Consider the following 21,125-nt stretch of genomic DNA (forward strand, 5'->3'; position numbering starts at 1 on the left):
ACAGCAAATCTAGAGTTCTTTAGCTGCCCCAGTTCATGGAGGTGCTCCTACACATACCATGTCCCAGGAAGGCTTGGGAGAGGCAGGTGATTAAAAAGTGGTATTATTTCTCTCACCATTATCAGAAATAGGAACATTCTTTTTCAGCATATGTAAATATTAAAAAAGAACATTAGAGAAGAGCCACATTTTTAATTATTTCAAAAGGCAACAACCAAATGTAATAATCTTCATTCCATAAATAATATTAGCAGCAAACCCTCCCATCATTCCAGGTGGTAAAAGGTTTACAGCACAAGGAGTAACATATACTGTAAACACTGCCTGATGGTCTGTAAGCCCCTTCCTTACTGAGTCCATACAGTCTTTCTCTCTTCACCTGCTTCCATGGGCTGTGAACTTGAGGGAGAAGAGGGGATAACAGTTCTCCAAAAACCAGTGTTTGATTTTCGGTAGTGGGGTAATTACTTTGTATGCAAGTGCTGATTTCACTGGCTTTTTTTTTTTTTTTAAACCAAAAGGTTTTTGTTTTAAGAAGGAAACCTGAGCATTGAGAAGTCTTTGCTTTGTGCCAAACCACATCCTTCAGTTAAAGTGTTTTAAAATACATCAACGGCCGCCACCATTTTTTCCTTGTTTCTCTTCATGTCACAGCTTGGGCAGTTAAGGACAGTTGGCTTACAGGTCACTGCAATCTCCCAGCTACATTTCTGGTTCTTGGCTCTTTGCTCGAAGGGCTGTGCGAGGTGTGTCACGTGTCCTGGCACTGGATGGATTAATCTGAGTGATTTGGAGGAGAAGTATGTGCAGCGTGTGTGAAAGAAATCTTGCCTCACATTTCCTTCTTAGCAACTCTTGGATGTGCATGATCCAGTCTTGTTCAGTGTTCTGGCTACAGATTATATTAAGTGGTGGTAGTGTGGAGACAAAAACAGAAGGAAAACTCCTCACCTGACATACACTGGTGACTAGGAAAACAAGGAAGAGGGTTTTTTCCTTCCCTACTTGTAATATCCAGGAAAGTTTCCCTCTCTTCTTCATTTGTGTCCGGAGAGAACATCACCTGTTGAATAGACTCCATTGTTAATCCTACAGTCTTCAGTCCTCATAGAGTCTATTAATTCCTCCTCTGAATCCTCTTCCTCTTCCTCCTCTGGGGCTGACATACTGGATGTGGGGCTTTTACATATTTTTAAGTGTCGAGTGAGGTGATATTTGGTTAGATAAGCCTTGGAGCATTTTTCACAGACATAGTCCCTCTTTCCTTCATGTGAATTGAGATGCTTCTTCAGGTGATTTGTCCTCAGAAACAGCTTGTCACACTTGGGGCACTTGATCTGCCGTTCTCTGCAAGACACAAAAAAGTGAGCTTAGTCCTGCCACAAGGCAGCTGGTATTAAAATGCTGATTAAGGTTCTAGCAAGGACAAAGATACTGCCCCTGATGAAAAGGTCAGCCTCCTTCCCACCCTGGAAGGGGGGTGGGGAAGATGCACGGAAGAACGATTAAGGAAACAAGGCTGCTGCATGTTAACAACCCTCAGTCTGTAAATGCTAAGCAGAGCAGCTTACCAGACTGCAACAAATTCTGTAATGACACTGCAAAATACCTCCCAGCAGTACTGCTCCTGGCTCAGGCTGTAGGAATGAGCAGCAAAGCAAGTCTGAGTTGCTGTCTGCCTCTCTCACTCATGCTGGCTGCACTACACTGGCTCCTAGGCAGCATGACAGAAGCAGCAATGGATTCCAAGTAAGTACAAAAACCAGATGCTGAAAATGAAATAAGCAGAGGACTAGCTTTGGACAAGCAGCTTTTAAGGAGGACCTTGGATTAGGAGTAAATGTACATGATGGAGAGATTCTCAGAACAAAAGACCTGGCCTGGCAGAGCCCTGTGGGTAGGAATCTGCCCTACAGGAGGAGCAGGAGAGCAAGCACTTGAGTGAGACTTGCAGGGAGAAAAGGGCTGGGAATGGCTGCACCACACGGCTACAGCAAACAGGTGGAGTTCACTAACAAGGTACTCCTGACAATAGCATGGAGAAGTTTGTCTTTTGTGGTCACGTTGGGACGTGGGAACAGGTCTTAGCAAAGAATGAAATGTAAATCAAACAACCTCCTTTCTCTTCAAAATGATGAACGCTCCAGACTGCCATTTCACAACACAAGGAACATGCCTGGAATTTACTGTGGCACTGAGATATTACAAACACTAGAACTCCAAAACTGCAGCCAGTAAAACAAGGACTTTGTCTTGAGTGACTTCTCTGTTATTTCAGAGTATGAACCTACCTATGCTCCCTAGGCCAAACTATTTGCAAACTGGAGAGTCTGTCACAGGCTGTTCATCTTCATTATTTCTCGCACTGGCCAGTCCAACAGCTGCTGGGAGGTCACTTACTGTGTGTGAATGAGGACGTGCTGCTTGAGGTCCTGCCTCCGCATGAAGAGCTTCTCACAGTAATCGCACTTGAGGTTCTTCTCCCCGGTGTGGATGACCATGTGCGACTCCAGGTGAGCCTTCTGTGTGAACGATTTGTCACAGAGGGTGCAGCGATAGTTCTTCTGACCTAGGAGTACACAGGGACACCCACAGATTGCCACTCAGCGTCCCAAGAAATGCAGTAAGCAAACAAGCCTGACCCTTGCTGAAAATTTTTATTTTACCATGAAGAAAGGCAGATTCTTTGTAAACAGGACTTATTTTCTCCTTCAGTTCCTTCAGACTCAGCATAAAGGCCTACTTAGTTCCAATCTATATTTAGCTATGAAAAAAAACAGGCAGCTGACTTCATCATTTCCAAAGCTCTTCATCCTCTACTCCATGCCCTCAAGCAAAAAAAAACAGCATCATGATACTGTTTCAAACTATTGGTGTGATGCACCTTTCTGCACTTCGTCCTTCTAAACACGGCTGCCTCTTATTTCTCCAGTGCTCGTGGTCAGCATGCCTTTCTTGTGAGGCAGGGTTTATGCTTCTTGTCCACACCAACTGTGCCTCCCTGTTCTGGACATCAAAACACCCCCAGCAGCTCTGTACACTCTTCCACCAAGAGATTCAGGCAAACGCTTAAAAAGACTAGTCTTATCCAAGATGAATTCTTCAGTAAAAACAATGGTAGCTTCCTTTGTAACAGTAACTATGGTAACCATCTAGTTACTGTACATTAGTACATCCCTATCCTCACTGATTTCCCACAGGAATTGTATCTGATGCCTTACTGGAGCCCAACCACATCTGATGCAATGCATTGCCTTTGTCTGTAAAAACAAGTCCTCTTATCTAACAAACACACAGGTACAAACCTCACTGGCCCTTTGATAACTTCTGTTTTATCCCATTTTTCAACTTACCAGTACTTCTGTTATTCTTTGCCAGAAATAGTTCAAAACCCCAGCATGCTACTGAGCTCAGACTAAGTTTGAATACCACTTGAATCCCACCCCACTGAGTATTCTGTGGTTGTATATACCACGTTAGTATTTGATCAGTCCATTAAAACTCCTGACTACTGAGCCTACAACTTCTTATGCTTGACTTGAGAGCACTGAACTCCCAGTTTTATTCCTTTTCCAGCTCTGTAATGTGAATTTTCTGATTTCCCAATAAGAAATACTGAAAAAAAAAGTGGCAAAAATACCCACAACTGTCTACTGTAACTTGACCTTCACCCTCTCCCCTGTCCTCGCACAGACATCTATATAAAGCTCTCAGCTCTCACCTGTATGGATCTTGAGGTGCGTCCGTAAGTTGCTTGGATCGCTGAAAGCTTTGCTACAGAAATCGCACTTGTGCGGCTTCATGCCCATGTGCCCCATGAAGTGCACGTGCAGCTTGGAAGGGGAGATGAAAGCCTGGGGGCACATGGAGCACTTCCACTTCCTTTCCTTGCCGTGGCCTGGCCCGTGGTTGCTGCTGTGTCCCTGACTGGGGAGGTGGTTGTGAATATGGCTGCTCAAATGGGCCTTGAAGTCCACATAGGAAGCGCATTCCTTCCCGCAGTGGCAGATGTGCATGTCTGGATGCTCAGGGACACCTTTGGGCACAAAAGCATCACTTGTAATGAGGCACAGTAAGGCCTAACAGAGCTTGAACGAGGACCACATTAACATTTAGTCTGTGGTATCAAAACCAGGTGCAGAGATTTTCACCTTTGTTCTTTTCAGCTCCGGTGTTGCTTTCCAGCTCTTTCAGGTAGGTCATTTGAAATGTTTGGAGGGGCCAAACTTTGGAACAGTTTTGAGCACAGCTCCACCAAATCTAAATTATCACAATCCAAGCTGGGGGAGGATAGGAACATCTTCAGCTCCAAAACTCCCTTAGCCCTGGATGAACAGAACTAAAACGATTTTTCTTCAAAACTGTGATCTTTTAGTCCTAATCAGTGGAATTAAGTAGGGAAATGTTTCTTTTAAATGATGGAACTCTGTAGTCATGAAATGTAAAAGACTATGACACGCTCCAGTGGGAACTGAGAAGGAACATAATGCACTCCCAAGTCACAGAGCCCAGAGATGGCACTGAAACGGAATTCAAGCCAGGTAGTCCCTGCAAAGCCAACAAAAATGGCCTCTTACTTACCAAGTTGTCGTGCATAGTCCCGACTGTAATAGAAGAGAAGCTCGTGTTCAGGAGGGATGTCCCGAGAGGTGCAGAAGTAAATTTTTCCATCATGAGGATAAGCTACCAGGTTCTGCTCTTCCCGGTTCCTACAGCAGTAACAACAGTTAAAAACCCTTCAGAAGTAATGACTGGAGGGAGAGGAGAGGGAGAGGGAGAGGTAAAAAAGAAAGAAAAAAGGAAAGGGAACAGGAAAGGGAAAGTAGAAGGGTAAAGTAGGAGGGGAAAGGAAAGATTCCTATAAAAAGGTAGTAAGAACCTCAGTGCTTGTCAGCATATTAAAAAAACTTTCATGTCTGTCACTTCTGTCCTTCTTTATTAAAGGAAAGACAAACTAGACCTTCAGAACCAATCTCCTCCACCAAATGATGATTTCTCACACCACTTCTGAGAAAAATATTAATAGAAACTCAAGTGGGCTGAGAGAAGTGAGTTTATGATCTCCTAAGACACTACAAAAATCTATCTATTTTTCATACACATAGATTCTTCATACACATAGATTCATTTACAGATATATCCCTTAAGAAATAGAGAGTGCATGACAAAAAATATCAGTAATGTCTTAAAGCAAAATTATTTTTAAAAAGTCCTCTTGAGGACCATTTCCTCAAGATGTGGTCATTCATCTTTTGAAGCAGTTATTTTACATATGTTTGTTCCCAGTATCTGAAACCAGCTAAAGTTCTGCCCCACTGCAGTGGGTGATTAAGCATTACACTTTTTGACTCCTGCATATGAGACGATGAAATGAACTGCAGGAGACACTTCCTCTGTGTCACAGAGAAATAAGAAAGGTTCAGCCTTCTCAGTGGACCATGGATGGAGCAATACTTAGGCCAGCCTGGATAGTTTTCATCACAGACTCCAGAAAAACTGAAAACGGCAGGTCTCACAAGCTGTAGGGGCTTGGAACTCGGCCATAAGAACTCAGGGACACTTTGTTAATAAAGTATTAAAATCAAAAGGACAATCAAGGTCAACTTCAGCTGAATGAAGGTCAACCTTCATTCTCCAGTAAGGCTTCCTATGCGCCCACAGCTCAGACTCAAAGCTGCTGAGCACAGTACAAGTGGCTCTCACCTGGCTTTGCGTACGAACATCATCCAGTTACATTCATTTTCATCAGCTGTGATGACACAGAACTCCAGGACACCGTTGTGATAGATCTACCAGGAAAAACAAATGCAACCTTAAGACAAAACACAGCAATAAATGCAGTGAAAGCCAGCCTCTTTCTTTAGGAGAGGATGTGTTAACCTAGAACAAGCCAGGAAGTCTCCATGGCCACTGCCAACACCACAGCCCTGTTTTCACTCCTTACTTTCCTCTTGACACAGGTACTGTGACCTCTGCTATCCAGAAGGCCAGAAAACCTGTTTATCAGCATCTTTCTCACCTTTACCTTCCAGCAGAAATGCATTTAGCTGGTTTTCTTACAAACCAAGTCTTGCAAATAACAAAATCTGGGCAAACAGTACATCCTTTATTTATATAGGTCAGATTTACTTTCTGAAAATGAAATGATGGGGAAAAGAAAGTTTTAAATTGGCTTTCCTAGAACAAGTAATTCATCACCTGGAGGAACTTTCAATCAACAGAGATACAAAACAAACAACTGCTGCCTAGTAATTACTATACAATCTCTGCTACAACTCCACACAAATACTGAAACAACATATAACCCTGAAAAAGAGAAGGCATTAAAGAAGCTTTTTGTACTTCAGGACTGACTACCAGCATACTGCAAGGTATACAGCTCTGCTAATACTAAGAATTAAACAATGAAACTGCATTACTTTTGACTTTTGGGAAGGATGATAATGTTAAAGTTGCTGTCATGTGGTAGCTTTCACCAGAAAAAAGTATGCTGGCAGGCTGTGAACTGCAACACCACTGACCTTCCAGATGTGACTGGCTGCTTTGTCTGTCCAGTCGGCCACCTCCAGAGAATGGCTCTGCTGCCCGATCAAAGGTCCAAAACAAGTCCTCACAGGAATGGTTTCTCGTGTCCATACACCTATCATTAGAAGACCAAAATCTGAAGAAATCAATTTTTTTAAACAATTAATCATGCATAATAAAGAAGTGGGAGGCTTATGAGATAATGCTTCAGAGGTACTATCTATGCATAAGATCATCAAAGCTTCTACTTCACATCTGAAACACACCTATGGCAGAGACAAGAACCACCACCACCACATGACACTAATGGAGCCGCTTTGGTGTAATTACAAATATTTATTTGGCCAAAAGCAAGTAATTTACTTTTCAGTAGGCTATAAAACTAACATCCTAGCCACTTGTACCAATTAAAGTTCTCATGGCACTTTCTGCAGAAGCAGAAAATACTAGTTTCAGTAACTACTATTTTGCCTACCTAATCCCCAGGAACTTCCAGAATTGTTGCTGGGCATTGTTAAGCAGCTTCTGTATTTCTCCCCAGAGGCAGCTGTATTTCTGTCATGGGCAGAGGGATTCCTGCATGTATATTATTTATTATTAAACATTTTTATATATATAGGTCTACATGAATACACTGAATAGCTCTTAGGAATAAACTGGAAACTAGTGCAGCTTGAAAAGAACAGATGTAATCTACTCTGAACAAGCAGCATCACTAAGCAAGCCAATAATAACATTCTTCTCTAGCCTTCAGATCCTTAGGGTACTGCACTGCAATCCACGATTTCCAGGTGACAGTGACGTGAAATATAGTAATAAGGTCCACATCCAGTGACAAGGTCACAGTCTACATGCCAAATGTAAATGAAGAGGGGAAAAAAACAGAGGCACTTGTGATCAATACTCCGAAGAGAGCACCCAGAAGGTAGCAAACCAAGCTGATGAACAAGCAGACAGAATTCTTCTCTATTACTTCTAATTGTCACCTTCCCCCAAACTGCAATTGCTGCATTATTTTCTTACCAAAGCTGTGCCTGAGCTGTTAAGCACATACCTTGCCTGACCTTAAGAAGTGCCACGCTCTGTGGCATCAGCCCTATAGCTGAAGTCTAAGCAGTAACCAGACCACAAGGTGCTCTTGGATAACGTTAAGTCAGGGTGATTACAGAAGAGGGAAGCATCTCTCTCTTGCAGAGTTTCTTTCCCACATTAATCTCCGTACGGTTTTGGATTTCAGGCGGTGAGTGTATTTTCAAGTGCTGCAGGGAAGTGCACAGTAATGTGATCCTTACCCGCTTCAGCTCCCATGATAGACTGCCGGAGCAGCAGCTGCTTGGGGAGGGACAGCCTGGCTCGGCTCTCGATTGGGCTGTCGGGGACAAAGGTGACGGGCCCGTGGTCCGGGCAGTCTGATGGATACGCCTTGTCACACAGCGTGCACCCTGCAGAGACAGGAGGGGACAGCAGGCATTAAAAACACACAACAGCTCCCTACCAGTGTGCGTCAGCTCAGCCCCTGCCAAAGGCTGATTCTATCACATTCAGCTTGTCCACTTACCAGCTTTTACCCAGAAGAATATGGATCATATTGTGACAGTCAGGTGGGCACCGACATGTCAGTTTCTATCCAATTCAGATCCAAAGTGCGGATCTCCACCTACCTTCCTGATGTCAAACTGATGACCTAGACTCCAGACTACCCCTACAGGGGCATCTAGCAATGGGACAGAGCCCACTCTTCATTAGGGCTATTGCAAAATGGATGACAGCCTCCTGAGTGCTGGTGGCAATGCTGGTGATGGAAGAGCTTCAGAATGTCACTCTTATCACAAGTGAAATGAACTGTACTGGCAGAAAAATCTAAGACAAAACCAAACACCTTCTAACTGGTTACATTTCTGGAATTAACCAGAAACTTCTTGCATGTAGAACCTCGAGGTTATCTACGCAAATGGAGCAGTCAGGTCATCCTTCTAGAATTTTTTGAATGTGAACCACAAATCCCCTTACCTCCATTTAAATTTAGACAATGTGTAAATCACAGCAGCAAAAGCTTGACCTCACTGCTGCATTTGAAGGACTCACTGCAGTAAGCTCATGCAGTGTGAGTATGCCACTGAATGCAAAAAAAACAAAAGCCCAAGAAGAATCAGTAGCTTCGCTTGCCCAATCTGTCATTCACCAGAAATACTGTTATAAAAGAAACCAGTGAAAGTCTTCAGTCAGCCTAGCAAATCTGAGGGAAAATACAGCACAAAAAATGCTCTCTAAAGCATTACAATTTCATATACAAAAACGATGTCATTTTAATTCTCTGCGGATGGAGCAACCAACACCTACTCAGCAACCACTCTCCTGATAAATAAGTATTCTTCTTCAGAAGAAAGTTGTTCAAGTAATTAATCAGGATCTCCACAAAGACCTTCTTTAGCCTCTTGATGACACAGCTCCAGTATAAAAGAGCTATCACAGAAGTAGCCTTCAGCAGGCCTGAACAGCAGCTCCATCCTTACATGCTAAAGATATTTCCCAGATACTTCCTTGATATACCAGGGTACCAGAATGTGACCTCATATAAAGTACAGTTTGAGCAACTGCACATTAACAGATAGGAAAGTACTCCAAAAATTATCAGGTAGAGCCTATGTAAGCATTATTTCATGTGCACAGGTGACATGCAGTAATAAAGCAACAACAATGGCCAGACCTGAGTAATGAGAACCACTGGGTGGAACAGCTGCTTTTAAGCACTGCCTGGCACACATCCACTATGGGTCTGTGGACCAGCTCCAAGGAGAGGCAGAGGAAGAAAAGTTCTAGGCATGGGACATTAACACTTGGAGAAGTTCAACCATTCATACACTTTTAAGATGTTGGAAAAGAAAAAAAATCTCACATTCTGCAGAAAGTGAAATATAATTTCCATTACTGTCCTTGTCAAATCATTAAAAGAGGAAAATCAGTGATTACTTCTCTGATTTGGATACCCAGAACTGTCAACAAAGATGACCAAAAAACCCGCTTCTTAGAAGCTGTGCAAGCATTCAGGACTGTAGCAAAGGCACACTTTTTATTTCCTGCTCAGGAACAGTAACAAGTTTTCTGAAAAAGGTGCTGACTCCTGCCATCTCAGTGAGGAAAAACTACTAAGGGGCTCTAAAACAACTCTTTGTCCTTGCTGTCACCTACATGGACACAAATTCCTCTTTATTCAGGTGAAGTTTAAAAACATCAACAAAAGGTTAAAATTTAAACCTCCTCAAGTCAAGAATCTGTTTGCAAATCACATGCAAGCACAAGGCATGCAGTAGCCATTTTAATGTCCCACCAAAGGGGAGAATCGTTTGGAAAACAGCTTAGGACTATGTTAAGTATAACAACAAAAAGCTGACACATCAAATCTCACTTTTAAGAGAGTAAGAGAAGTGATTTCACCACAAGAATGTTGGATATCATAGTATTTGGATCATTATTTGTTCAACATGCAACAGATGCTTATAGGTACCTCTGAGTGCATCAACTGTAAAACTCTTCCCTCTGGGAGTTGTGAATTAATCATAGTTCTATGCCCACCTATTTTGAAGTTGTATTTTATCCCACAGAACGAAATCTTAATACATTAATCTAAATGTCTGACTGACTAGACACTTTACACTAAACTGCACCTCTCCCTTTGCTAACCAAAGCACTGTATCTTTCAATTTCTTAAAATATGTTCCACAAACAAAGCAAGCCATTAGGTTCTGGCAGTTGTAGGGCCAGACTGGATGAAGAGCAGCACTCAGCAATGCTACCGCAGATAATAAAATTAATATAAAAGCTGGCCTTATGGTTCAGTGGCAGGAAGCCAGACATCTGCAGGTGAAAGTTCAAATCTCTCTCCCAGCAAATGAGAACTTCTCAGCTCTTAAACACTTCTCCTTGAATGATAACAGGACTGGAAATACAACACCCAGTGCTCCTCTCTTCCCATGAGATCCACTAACCTCTGGACTAAAGTACTTCGTTGAGAATAATTAGAAATATTATAAAGTTCCTTCCCTCTCTGCTCTTTTTTTCCTGTTTAGAACAACAATTTCATGATGATTGTTCATGGTTTAATATAAATTTTGCAAAAGCACATAATGTCATACTCAATAATTATACCCATTTGATGGAAAGTATGGCTTGTGGTGGTGGTTGTTGTGTATTCTTAATGTAGCAAGAAGAGCCACTTGTGATGTGACTTTATAAAAACAGAAATCTCATTGGAAAGGATATCAAGCATATTCACAAAATCACGAGCTTCATCAAGATTCAGTTTCCAACCTCATGTCAACATGGGAAATGGATACAAAGAGAATTAGGCTAAAACATCCTACTACATCTTCTACTAGTTCCAACTACTGTTATTTCAGAACAGTTAATCTGGCATTGCAGGTGTTTCAATTTTTGGACTTGTTAAAAGTACCTGTTTTTTTCACCATAAATCTGTTAGACTAGTAACCAGAGTCCTGCCACACCAGACAACAGCGATGTGACAAGCCCTACCCCAGGAAAAGCAGGAAATGTCCACTCACATATGGTAAACAAGGTTGCCATGTTCTCCTTGTTGGAATTAGAGTCTTCCATTTGCAGAGATGATGGTACAAAGGCAAGATTGTCCGCAGACACATCGACATGGCTTGGCCCCATGGCTACTTCCTGACTTATGGAAGACACTGCCACGGGCTCCAGGCTGAGACCCACTTCATGCAAGGCTACTGAGTCCAGAGAAGCGAGGTTGTGTGAGGTAGGGAGCGCCACACTCACAGAGCTGGTGCTCATGGCCACAGTATGAATGGGGTCATTTAGTGTGCTGTCCGAAATCCCTGCCACCCGCCCAGCAATGTGGTCGGGCTCCATGACCACAGGGAGTTCCAAAGTGCTACCGTGAATGGGAATGACACCGCCGTGTCCCACAGCGTCTGATGGCAAGTTAGTCCCCACTGTGTCTACGGCTAAAGGTTCATGGCTCCGGGAGCCATTTGGGATCTGCGTGTGATCCCCGGCTACATCATCCATTGTAAGCTCCTCTGTCATCCCATCCGTAGAGATGGGGCTGGTTACCCTCGAAACGCTCTCCATGGTGATTGCAGTATCCAGTGCTACCTCGTGGCTGTCACTGGGATGCAGATTTTGAGGACCATGTGTGTTCACTGTGCGGGAGTCCATGGAGACAATCCCTGGTTCCAGCCCCACGGTCCCACTGGGCTGGTAGGGATCCAGGGCTGATGGATTGTTGGAGACTGACAATGCTGGATTGCTGTCAACATTTATAGTGTTGGGATGGATGTACTGAGGTGGTGGTCTGTCAGCCAAGTAAGATAAGATACCTGATAGGAAGAGAGGGAGAAAAAGAAGGGAGTGAGATTACATCAGTTTTCAAATCTTGAATAAAAATCAGTCGAAGCATAGCACACTGAGACCCAGATCCCTGAAGACATGTTCTCTACATTATTTCCAATTAAAATCCACTAATTTTAAAACATGGCTCACAAACATATGCCAGCCCGACACTCTTGTCAAAGTACCACTTAACAACTAATTCAGAGCTTCCACCCAACAGAGCAAGTCTCTCGTTATTTCTCAAACTCTGAACAGCAAAGTTAATAGCAGAATTCCACCTAGGCTGCTCAGTACAAAGATCGAATGAGAAAGAGGTTCTTCACATTTTAGGCTTAATTTTTCATTCCCAAGAAACAGCCCACAAAGGATGAAGGACTGCTAGTGGAATGTATAATTTGTTAACTCCTGGTTCATCTTTGCTAGAAGCAGAAACAATTCTCCAGGACACATGATTTTTGATCAGGTATTCAAGTTTTAACTATGACTACTTCCTTCCTCTAAGACTAAGTGACATAACTGTCTGTCTCAGAGGTCATCAACTGCAATCCTGAAGGACAAAGACAAGTTCTCTCACAGATTTCATGAATCATTTGCTCTCTTTCCTTACATGAAAGCATGTTGTTCCTCCTGAAATAATTGTTTGGTTGAATTTAAATCAGAAACCCTACCACCTTTTCTGGTAGTTCTGGGAAGCTTCTCAACATCAAATAACCTTGAAACTTAAGATATGAGGAAACACTAAACTGTGTTTACATACTAAAAACAAACAAAAAATCCTTGGAAGAAATACAACAGCACATTCAAGTAAACATTATTTCCAGCAGAGACAGAGACAGATTTTGCAGATTCTGCAAGATCTGATTCAGCATGTTTCTTTTTAGCCCTCAACCCAATGAGCCACTTGTTCTGTAAGAGTTTTCCATTCAAATAGGTTTGTTACTACAAGGATGCAAGCACAGGTACTCTTTCTGGAGCACAACAAGGCAAGAAATGAAAAGTTTAATTTAATCAGCTGCATCAAATATTTCTGCCTGCAATGCTGCCTTGTGGCTTGAACACAGAGGATCCTTGATGGCAGCAAAAGATGACTGACAGAAGAACCCTATAAAACATCACAGGAAGATTATTCCAGGTCAGAAGAATGGCAAATACCTTTTGTCCTAGTGCACAGTCTCCTTGTCTACTCTTTGGCAACTAAACAGGCAGGCATGCAATGCAGTAGGAAAGGTTACTCCTAAGCAGCTGCAAATTCAGCCATCAGTCAACAGGTAGCTGCAGAAGACCTGGGCTGCTACAGTTTATTCCTAACCCAGGCTGAACCAAAAACACCCAGTGAGTTACCTTGAAGAAGCTTAACTACCTCTTCTACCCTTTCAATCTTAGCTACCAAAAAAAACCAGGACTGCATTTAAAGTTCCAGTTTCTATGTTTTCATACACTAACATGTAAAATTCTACATTTATACTCCAAAGCACATGTGAGAAAGCAATGAAGATAGAAGTCAGTGTGTTAGGCCTTTGGAAGTCAACCTTGAAGAAAAATTAAGAAAAAATGTGCCCTAGGTTAAATAGGTGGGAAAGTGCCCAACACCACAGCTGGTGTCTTGCCCTCTTTCAGCTTTGAACTACTGTGACCTCCCATTATGCACATAATAAATATTGCTTCAGACTACAGGAGAAGAAAAACAGAAGCAACTTCCAAGCTACAAGCCATAGGAGGCAGAAACCAGGCATGCTTTGTTTTCTGTTAATCCTAAAATCAAATCAGGAGGAGCAATCAAAGGTTAGGTTTAAATAGAAAATGCCCCGCAATTCTTTTCATACACAAGTATAGAAACAGATATCTGAAAATAAAGGTGTGTAAATGACACAACAGTCTCCAGACGAACCCAGGGAAACAGCAGCTCTGCCAAACTGTCAGTCATGCCTGCTTCAGGACAGAAACAGATGGTTCTTAAAACAGTTTCTCTGTCTGTTCCCATCCATCAGCACCAGAGCACTTACCAGGTAGAATGTGTCTGAAATAGCTGCTCTCCAGGTGAGGGTATGGTGGTGGAGGTAGGGTGTAGTTTCTCTCTGGTATACCACACATCACTCCTCGATCCCCAATACCCATTGGGAGCATCAGAGACAGAGCAGAGGGCAAGGAACTCAAGGAGGGGCCCAGGTTTGGAATTGCAACAGGCAAGCCTGCAAGAGAAAATGCCCATTTAAATTCAATGGAACACCCTGAGTTTATGAACGCACGAACTAACAAAGAGATTACTAACTCCCCAGGAACTCTTGCCCTAAGGAAATACAGCGTGGCACTGTCCACATAAGGTGCCAGGTACCAAAGAAAGGATCAGTTATCACAGCACTGCGAGGCATGCCTGAATATGGCTAGATCTTTTTTGGTACATTTTGTAGGGCTTGCTTCTATTTGACAATTGTAATGGACTTCTGTCTGTGCAACCCCTTGGAAAGAAGAGCTATGCAAACAGTTTTGCTTTACAAGTGATTTTTCACCTGAGAGAAATCTGACATGGAGGAAGACAGATTTTCAGCTAGGGCTCTAATTTCAAAGGATTCTGATACTATTCACCCACATTACAAATGACCCCATTAAAACAAAACCAGGCCCCCACTAAAACATAAGCCTGATAAGCAGTTTTTCTTTGCCTATATAAGCAAAGATTTATGGTTTCCCCTTCCCCAGCTCTGCATCATTTCGTTACCTACGGCATGACTTGCTATCAGAGCAGGCACTCCTGCCCAGTGATGACCATTGCTGTGAGAGCAGAACACAGAGCAGCAGCTGCAGTACCCTGGGTGGGACCCTGCCACATTACCTGGTGCTGGTATGGCGTTGTGAGTGGGTGACGCTGCCAAGCCCAAGTGACTCCCTGAGACTGGCAGGGCATTGCTCACAGAGGAGGAGGTCAGCTGGTCCATCCCTACAGGACTCAAGTTCATTTCATTCATTCTGGAGACAGGGAACAGAGAGGGGAGCAGGAGAAAGAAACAGATGCAACAGCATTGCTGATTACTGACTGCACTGTGGTGAGGAAAGGTTGAGCAAATAAACTCAAAATCTGATACTGGTATATAAAAACTCTGCCTTAAAAAGCTACGCATGAAACACATCAGCCACTCACACGGTCATCACATATTGATCATATTAGATAGCAATAATCAGGATTGAAAAACAGATCAGAAAGACAAACCAGACCACAGCTTCCTCCCTGCCATCCAGAAAACAAAGTCTTACTCCTAGTACTAAAAGACATTGTGATTAAACTGTTGTGAACACAGACCCATTTACAAGCTGAATGTCAGAAATATGCAGACAACAGCACCTGATTTATATTTCATGACTTCTGGATACCACATCCACATCCAAAATCCAGACTCTGGGGGAAAGATCGCTTCAAACTGGTAATAGACACACAACCTCTAATTCCCCACCAGTCTGAACCAGGCCAATAGTGACAACAGCTACCACTGCAAAACAGCCATAGCACAGTTTTAACAGACTGCCTCAGTCTGGTTCTACATGCTCCCATCACATTAAAAACTGGCCCCATGGATGCCATGCTATTTCAGTGACCAACTGCACCGCTCAAGTGGGCACACACCACACCAGTAGCTGCAGGAACTGCCCAACACCCCAAACCCTCAGCCCTGGTAAAAACCATGTCAATCTGGAGCACATATACCCTTTGGGGTCTCAAGCTGCACATGCAGCCCAAACCAGTTCACAAGGATGGGGACACCAGGAAGACAAGGTCTACTCACACTTGTCACAACTCTGCAAGCCGTGCCTGACCTAGGCTGTGCCCACCCCAGCCCTCCTACCCACACACCAGGTCTAACCAGCAGCCGCTAGGGCCAGCCACACCAGCTGCCCCACTGCAGCCACACACACAACGCCCCCCCGGCTGACCAAGGCCTCCCAAATGGCCTTTGCCAGCAGCAGGCCCCAGCGCTGCAGTACTGATGGAGAGCTGGAGCTTGGGCTGCCACTCCGCTAAGGAAAGGCACCACTCATCCAGGAAAAGCGGCCGAATCCACCAAACTCACGCAAGTTAACAGCACAAGATCTCAGCACGGAAGGGGCCCGTAAGGAACATCGAGTCCACCCGCAGCTCCTCGCAGACCACCTGCCACCCGGAGCGCTGAGCCGCCAAGGGAGTCGCGGACCGCCACCTCGGCTCTGCCCAGCCCTGGCACCACGCCTGCCTGCCGCCAGGGACGGCTCTGCAGGGACGGGGCCGAGGGCTCCGGCTGCCCGGCGGGGCAGGGCATTCCCCTCCCGGCCCAGGCGGCTGCTGAGGATGGCGATGCCCGAGGGAGGGAACCACCACCCCAGCCTCGGGGCCGAGCCTCGGGGCCGAGCCTCGGGGCCTGCGGGAGGCGCCGAACGCTTGAGGGACCCCCTCCCCTGCTGGCCGCCTCGGCCGGGTGTCCCCCGCGGTCCCGCCCGCCCCGCCCGGTGCCCCGCGGCGCTCACCTGGGGTGCATGGGGCCCGCCGGCGGAGCGCCCGCAGCCGCATCAGGGCCCTGCGCCCCGGCCCGCCGCCTGCCCCCGGCCCCAGCCACGGCCACGGCCCGGCCGCAACCCCCACCGCCGCCACCGCCGCCGCCGCCGCCGCCTCATGGGCGGGACCCGGCCGGCGCGGGCCCGGCGCGGGCGGGGGAGCGGAGGGAGGCGGGGATGGCGGAGGGAGGGGGCCGGGGCCGCTTCCGCCGCCGAGAGCCGGAGCCAGGAAGCGGCGCCTCCGCCCCGGGGCTCGGCCGCCCCGCGCCAGCGCGGACACCCTGCCCCAGGCTTCCCGGGCCGCCTCCTGCAGAACGCTGCGATGCTTACTCCGGGTTTTCACACAGTATTCCCACACAACATCCCCAGCCGTCTCACCGCTTTCTCGTCACACCGTCGTATCTGCTGTCATTAGAATGTTGCGTTTTGTGTCCTCCGGTACCGTCCGCCCGTACGTGCCCAGCTGCCTTCTGGACACCGTCGTTCAGTTGTGGTTGATCGTATGTGCGATTCTGGCTAAGGTGACATTGCAAGGGAATCTCTTGATGTGTGCAAGCAGGTTTGTAGTTCGCTTTCGCCTGCGACACGTGGATAGTCATCATACACGCTGCGTTCCTTCAGTGCCGGGGCGAACAGCTGTTTCCTGGAGCACTGGAATGGGGTTTGGTAAATTGCGTGTGCCTGACACTTAGGCGATGCCTCATTAAATGACCCCTCCCTCGATAGCCTGTCTGCGCAGGAGGAAATTCAAAGTGTTTTTCTGTCTACTCTCTTTTACAGAACCTAAATGTAGGATCTGTAAGGATCGTTCCCTGATCTAAAGAGCCTAAATGTAGAGGTCGTTTTAGTTCAGTACAAACCTATCGATTCTTCTGGGGATGGAAACATATTCTTCTTCTTTGACTTTGTCAGAAAGTTAAACACCTTGTATACACTTCTTTTTGAAGCTCTCTCTGTAGCTGAAGGAGAGAAATAGTTTGCTGCAGAGAGTGCTTCGTCCCATCCTGAAGTAGGTGTCAGAGATGTGTGAGAAGAATTCCCTTTGGAGCTGCCTTTCTGTGTCTATGGCCTGAAACTGGGACCTGCATAATGGGTTTAGTCTAAATATCTAACGTTTAAAGGAGTACATTAAGGCAAAGTAAGTCCAGGTCTCTGTTATTCATGACCAAAAGAATGACCTTATTTAGTTTACCACGTATGCCACAACCTCTCCTCCACCAAGACAAATAATCCTTACCCTAATCATGACTGACTGACTATCCAAATTGTCCAAACATTTCAGCAAGTCAAAAAAGAACTCACCAATACTCAAGTTTTTATGGACTGCCAATCCTGTGATGGGGGCTTTAGGTCTGTTTCATTTTTGTGTGTGTAGTCCCACATATTCACATGTTGGTGTTAATACTTCACATCTTTCTTAGAACCTACAGTGAATGACAAGCCCACAAGTCTTTCTCTTCACTTTGTATTTCCTAATAGGAGATGGCAGGAGACCTTCCATTTTCAGTTCTCATTCTTAAAACTTCACAGTCACACTCAGTACATCTCAATTCTGTCCTGAAATTCTGGGTTAACCCAAGCCCTCAGCTTGTCTTAATTCCGATTATGATACTGTGATTCCACAGCAGAGGTGTCCTGGCACTGAAATTTTTGTGCTATTTCAACTGTCTGAGCTGAAAGTAATACTTCGAGCCTATGAGCCAGATTGGTTGTAGTCATATGTAGATAAGAGTATTTTCCCCACTGTCAAGCATAAGTCCTCTGAGATTCCAGCTTTTTTTGTAGTCACTTTACTCCCTTGAACTAGTGATATCTTAACTACCAGTTTAAAGCAGAAGTATCAAAGGAAGCCAGTGATAATATGAAGTGTCACTGAATGAGAAATTAATCTCTGTCTACGGAGATGTATGCTGCGTGCCCAAGGTATTGTGATAAAACACATTTGGGAACTGTTTCTTCTGCAAGGAAAGATATTTTTTTAATATACCAAATGCTTTTATTATATGTGAAGTGTTTTGATAAGACAACTGCACTATGTCTCCTGAAAGCCTGGTTTATTGACATTTATAGCGGTACTTGCTGTGTGAGGAACAAATTGTTGAGCTATTTTTCAAGTAGTCTTCAAACTCTGGAGACATACAGAAAGATGAGGGAGACTCTGAAACCACAGGGGAAAGAGAGGCAGTAAACATGTTTCAGTCCTTCTCTGCAGTATGAGCCAAAGTCACTTCTGAACCGTGCCCATGTCTTGGTACTATTCGTTCTCTTCTGCTATTGCAAACCTGCCCTTGGGTTCTTTCTCACACCAAGCAGAATAACACTGGAATGAAGATTATGCAAAAAGCCATTTTACCATCAAAAATCCGAATTTCTCATCACCTTTTATTGGCTTGTCAGCAGTTTTTGGTGATAGTCACAGTATGAAGCCTAGGTAGTCTATGTGCAGCTTTCACTTCTAGGTGTAGGGCTGGGAAGAGATGACCCATTGTTTAGGATAAAACAGGACAAGACAGACACAAACCTGCTCAATCCTGTATTCCCGTTTTCCAGTCTCAAGCAAAGTTATTACTATAATTCTGTGAGAGCACTTAACAAGTTAATCTAATTACATTTTTTGGTATCTATTAAATTGAAGCAGCCTAGACAACCTATGATATGTATAATAGATACTAGAATTTGACATAATTACAGCACAGTAAAATATAAGAAATGCACAATATTATGAAAGTTTCAATATAAGAAATGCACATTGTTGTGAGAGTTTCTTCTTAAATTCATGGTGTATTTTTCTTCTTCCTTCTCAGTAACTTGTTCACACATAAAACAGCGAGGACATCTTCTGTTGGGAAGTTAGTGGACTTGCATGTGTTCAGCTGACTCTTGTGTTTCTATTACAATAACTCCACCGATGACTTTCTTTTCATACACAGAGGGACAGGGTCAAGGAGGAACTTTTCTTCGAATAATTCAAAGCAAATCATTGTGTAATGTCAGTAGTGTTAGTCATGGTTATGGTTCCCGTGGGAGTGGGAACATGTTGAGGGTTCTTTTGTACAAAAATACTTACAGATATTGTGTTAGGATATATGCAATTAAAACCACAACTAAGTTGTAACTGGAAGGAAGATGCCTAAATGTTTTATTTTTAGATATGTCAAGAGTATTTTCTCTTTTTTTTCGGCTGGGTAATTGAGTGCTTATAGTAAGTATAAGAAAAGGAAGAGAACCTGTTTGAATACCACAGATGATGGCGTGGGTAAGTAATCTCCCAGAATCCCCATTTAGACTTTGTATTTACAAACAAAACAAAAAAACCCAAAACAATAATGAAGCCAAAACCAAAAACCTAAGCAAAAGCTAAACATACTATATGTGTACAAAGAGCATGAGCTCTGCCATTGTAGAGCAGTGAACACCTGATTTTCACTGCCTGAAAAGCAAACCAGGCCATCAGCTTTGCATCAGCATGACAGATACTTCATTGTGGAGTCAAAGCTTCATCCAGACAAAGGTGTGAAGAGGACTTAATTGGAGAAACAGTGTAAGAAAGAAGATCAAAGGCTTATCTTAAAAGAAGAACATTATTCATGTAGTCTTAACCTACTCTTAAAATTGAAAAGAATGCGTATTAGCCTTTCCCTTTGGTGGTCCAGTCCTGCTACTTTCACTGTGTCTGCATGTGCAGACATGTTGAGGCTTTGTGCAGAAGTCAGTACAGGAACAATAAATTGCTTTAATCCGGCTCACGCTCTCAACAAGGACCTGCAGTGGGATGTAAGATGTGTTGGCCTTGCTCTGGCTCTCTGCCCAGGGGCAAATCCCTTTCCGAGCAAGTGACATCAGATTGTCAACAAGATACCACATTCATCAAAAGCCTGTGGCATATTTTTTCATTTCTTTTGCACATAAACAAATTCAGACTTCAGAGTCTGTTTGATATGAGATCAGCTTCAATAATTCAGGTCAACAACTAACATTTACCGGTAATTTTTCTTCATGTATTTCTCTAAAGGATAAGAAATGTGGATTTTTCTTTCAGAAGAGACGATGTCTTTAGCACAGGTGCAATTCTGACAACTCTGGGAAGTGCTGGTGGCCTGCATTTACAGTAAACACAGAAAAGAGTTCTGGTAGCAGGGCACAGTGCATTTGCATGACAGAACTGAAAGGTGACCCTGCCTTTTGAGCATGGCCAGGCTGCTGGCAAAGTCATGGAGAGCTGTGAAATGATCCGGCAGCTGAGCCCCCCAAGAGGCATGCTTCCATTTCCTTACAGGAATACTGCCAGAGAGCAGTGTTTTAAATCTAATGATAACACAGATCAAATGGCCTTTGCCTGCTTCAGGTATTTGCTTAGAGGTCAACATCCTCTTTGTTTTAAAAAAGCTAGTAGTCCTAGCCCAACCTAGTGCTATAGTGAAGAAGCTATTTTCCTTTAAGCATGTATTTCTGAAAACATTTCTGGACAACGAAGTTTGGAGTGCAGTAATATTGAAAAGTCCATCCTGATCAACTGTTTCCAAAGATTTTTTTAACAGGCAGAAAGATTCTCATTTATTTGATCTGAAATGAGCTGTACCTACCATGGGGTATTCCCCAGTAATTTTTCCTCAGGCTTTTGAGCCATTTTGGTGCTGATTCTACCCCTGACATAAACCAGAGTCCAGGACTGTTCTCACTCATGTCTGTCTGGAATGGTCTGCCTGTACATTCAT

General features: G+C 44.1%; 1 protein-coding gene across 1 annotated transcript; it reads right to left on the reverse strand.

Annotated features, from left to right (window-relative positions):
* Window positions 1-172: 172 nt before the first annotated feature.
* Window positions 173-16,460, reverse strand: PRDM4 (PR/SET domain 4). Its single transcript, XM_066183994.1, has 11 exons — window positions 16,384-16,460; window positions 14,723-14,856; window positions 13,896-14,081; window positions 11,085-11,879; window positions 7,818-7,967; window positions 6,522-6,640; window positions 5,704-5,789; window positions 4,582-4,709; window positions 3,722-4,036; window positions 2,401-2,569; window positions 173-1,347 (listed from the first exon to the last, which is right to left on the reverse strand). Exons 1-11 carry the CDS (start codon window positions 16,392-16,394, stop codon window positions 1,038-1,040), a joined length of 2,403 nt encoding a protein of 800 aa, XP_066040091.1. The 5' UTR covers window positions 16,395-16,460; the 3' UTR covers window positions 173-1,037.
* Between the last annotated feature and the right edge of the window lie 4,665 nt (window positions 16,461-21,125).

Source organism: Chamaea fasciata, unplaced genomic scaffold (genome assembly GCF_029207755.1).
Source record: "Chamaea fasciata isolate MVZ Bird 193981 ecotype frontalis unplaced genomic scaffold, bChaFas1.0.hap1 SCAF_5, whole genome shotgun sequence".
NCBI classification, from domain to species: domain Eukaryota; kingdom Metazoa; phylum Chordata; class Aves; order Passeriformes; family Sylviidae; genus Chamaea; species Chamaea fasciata.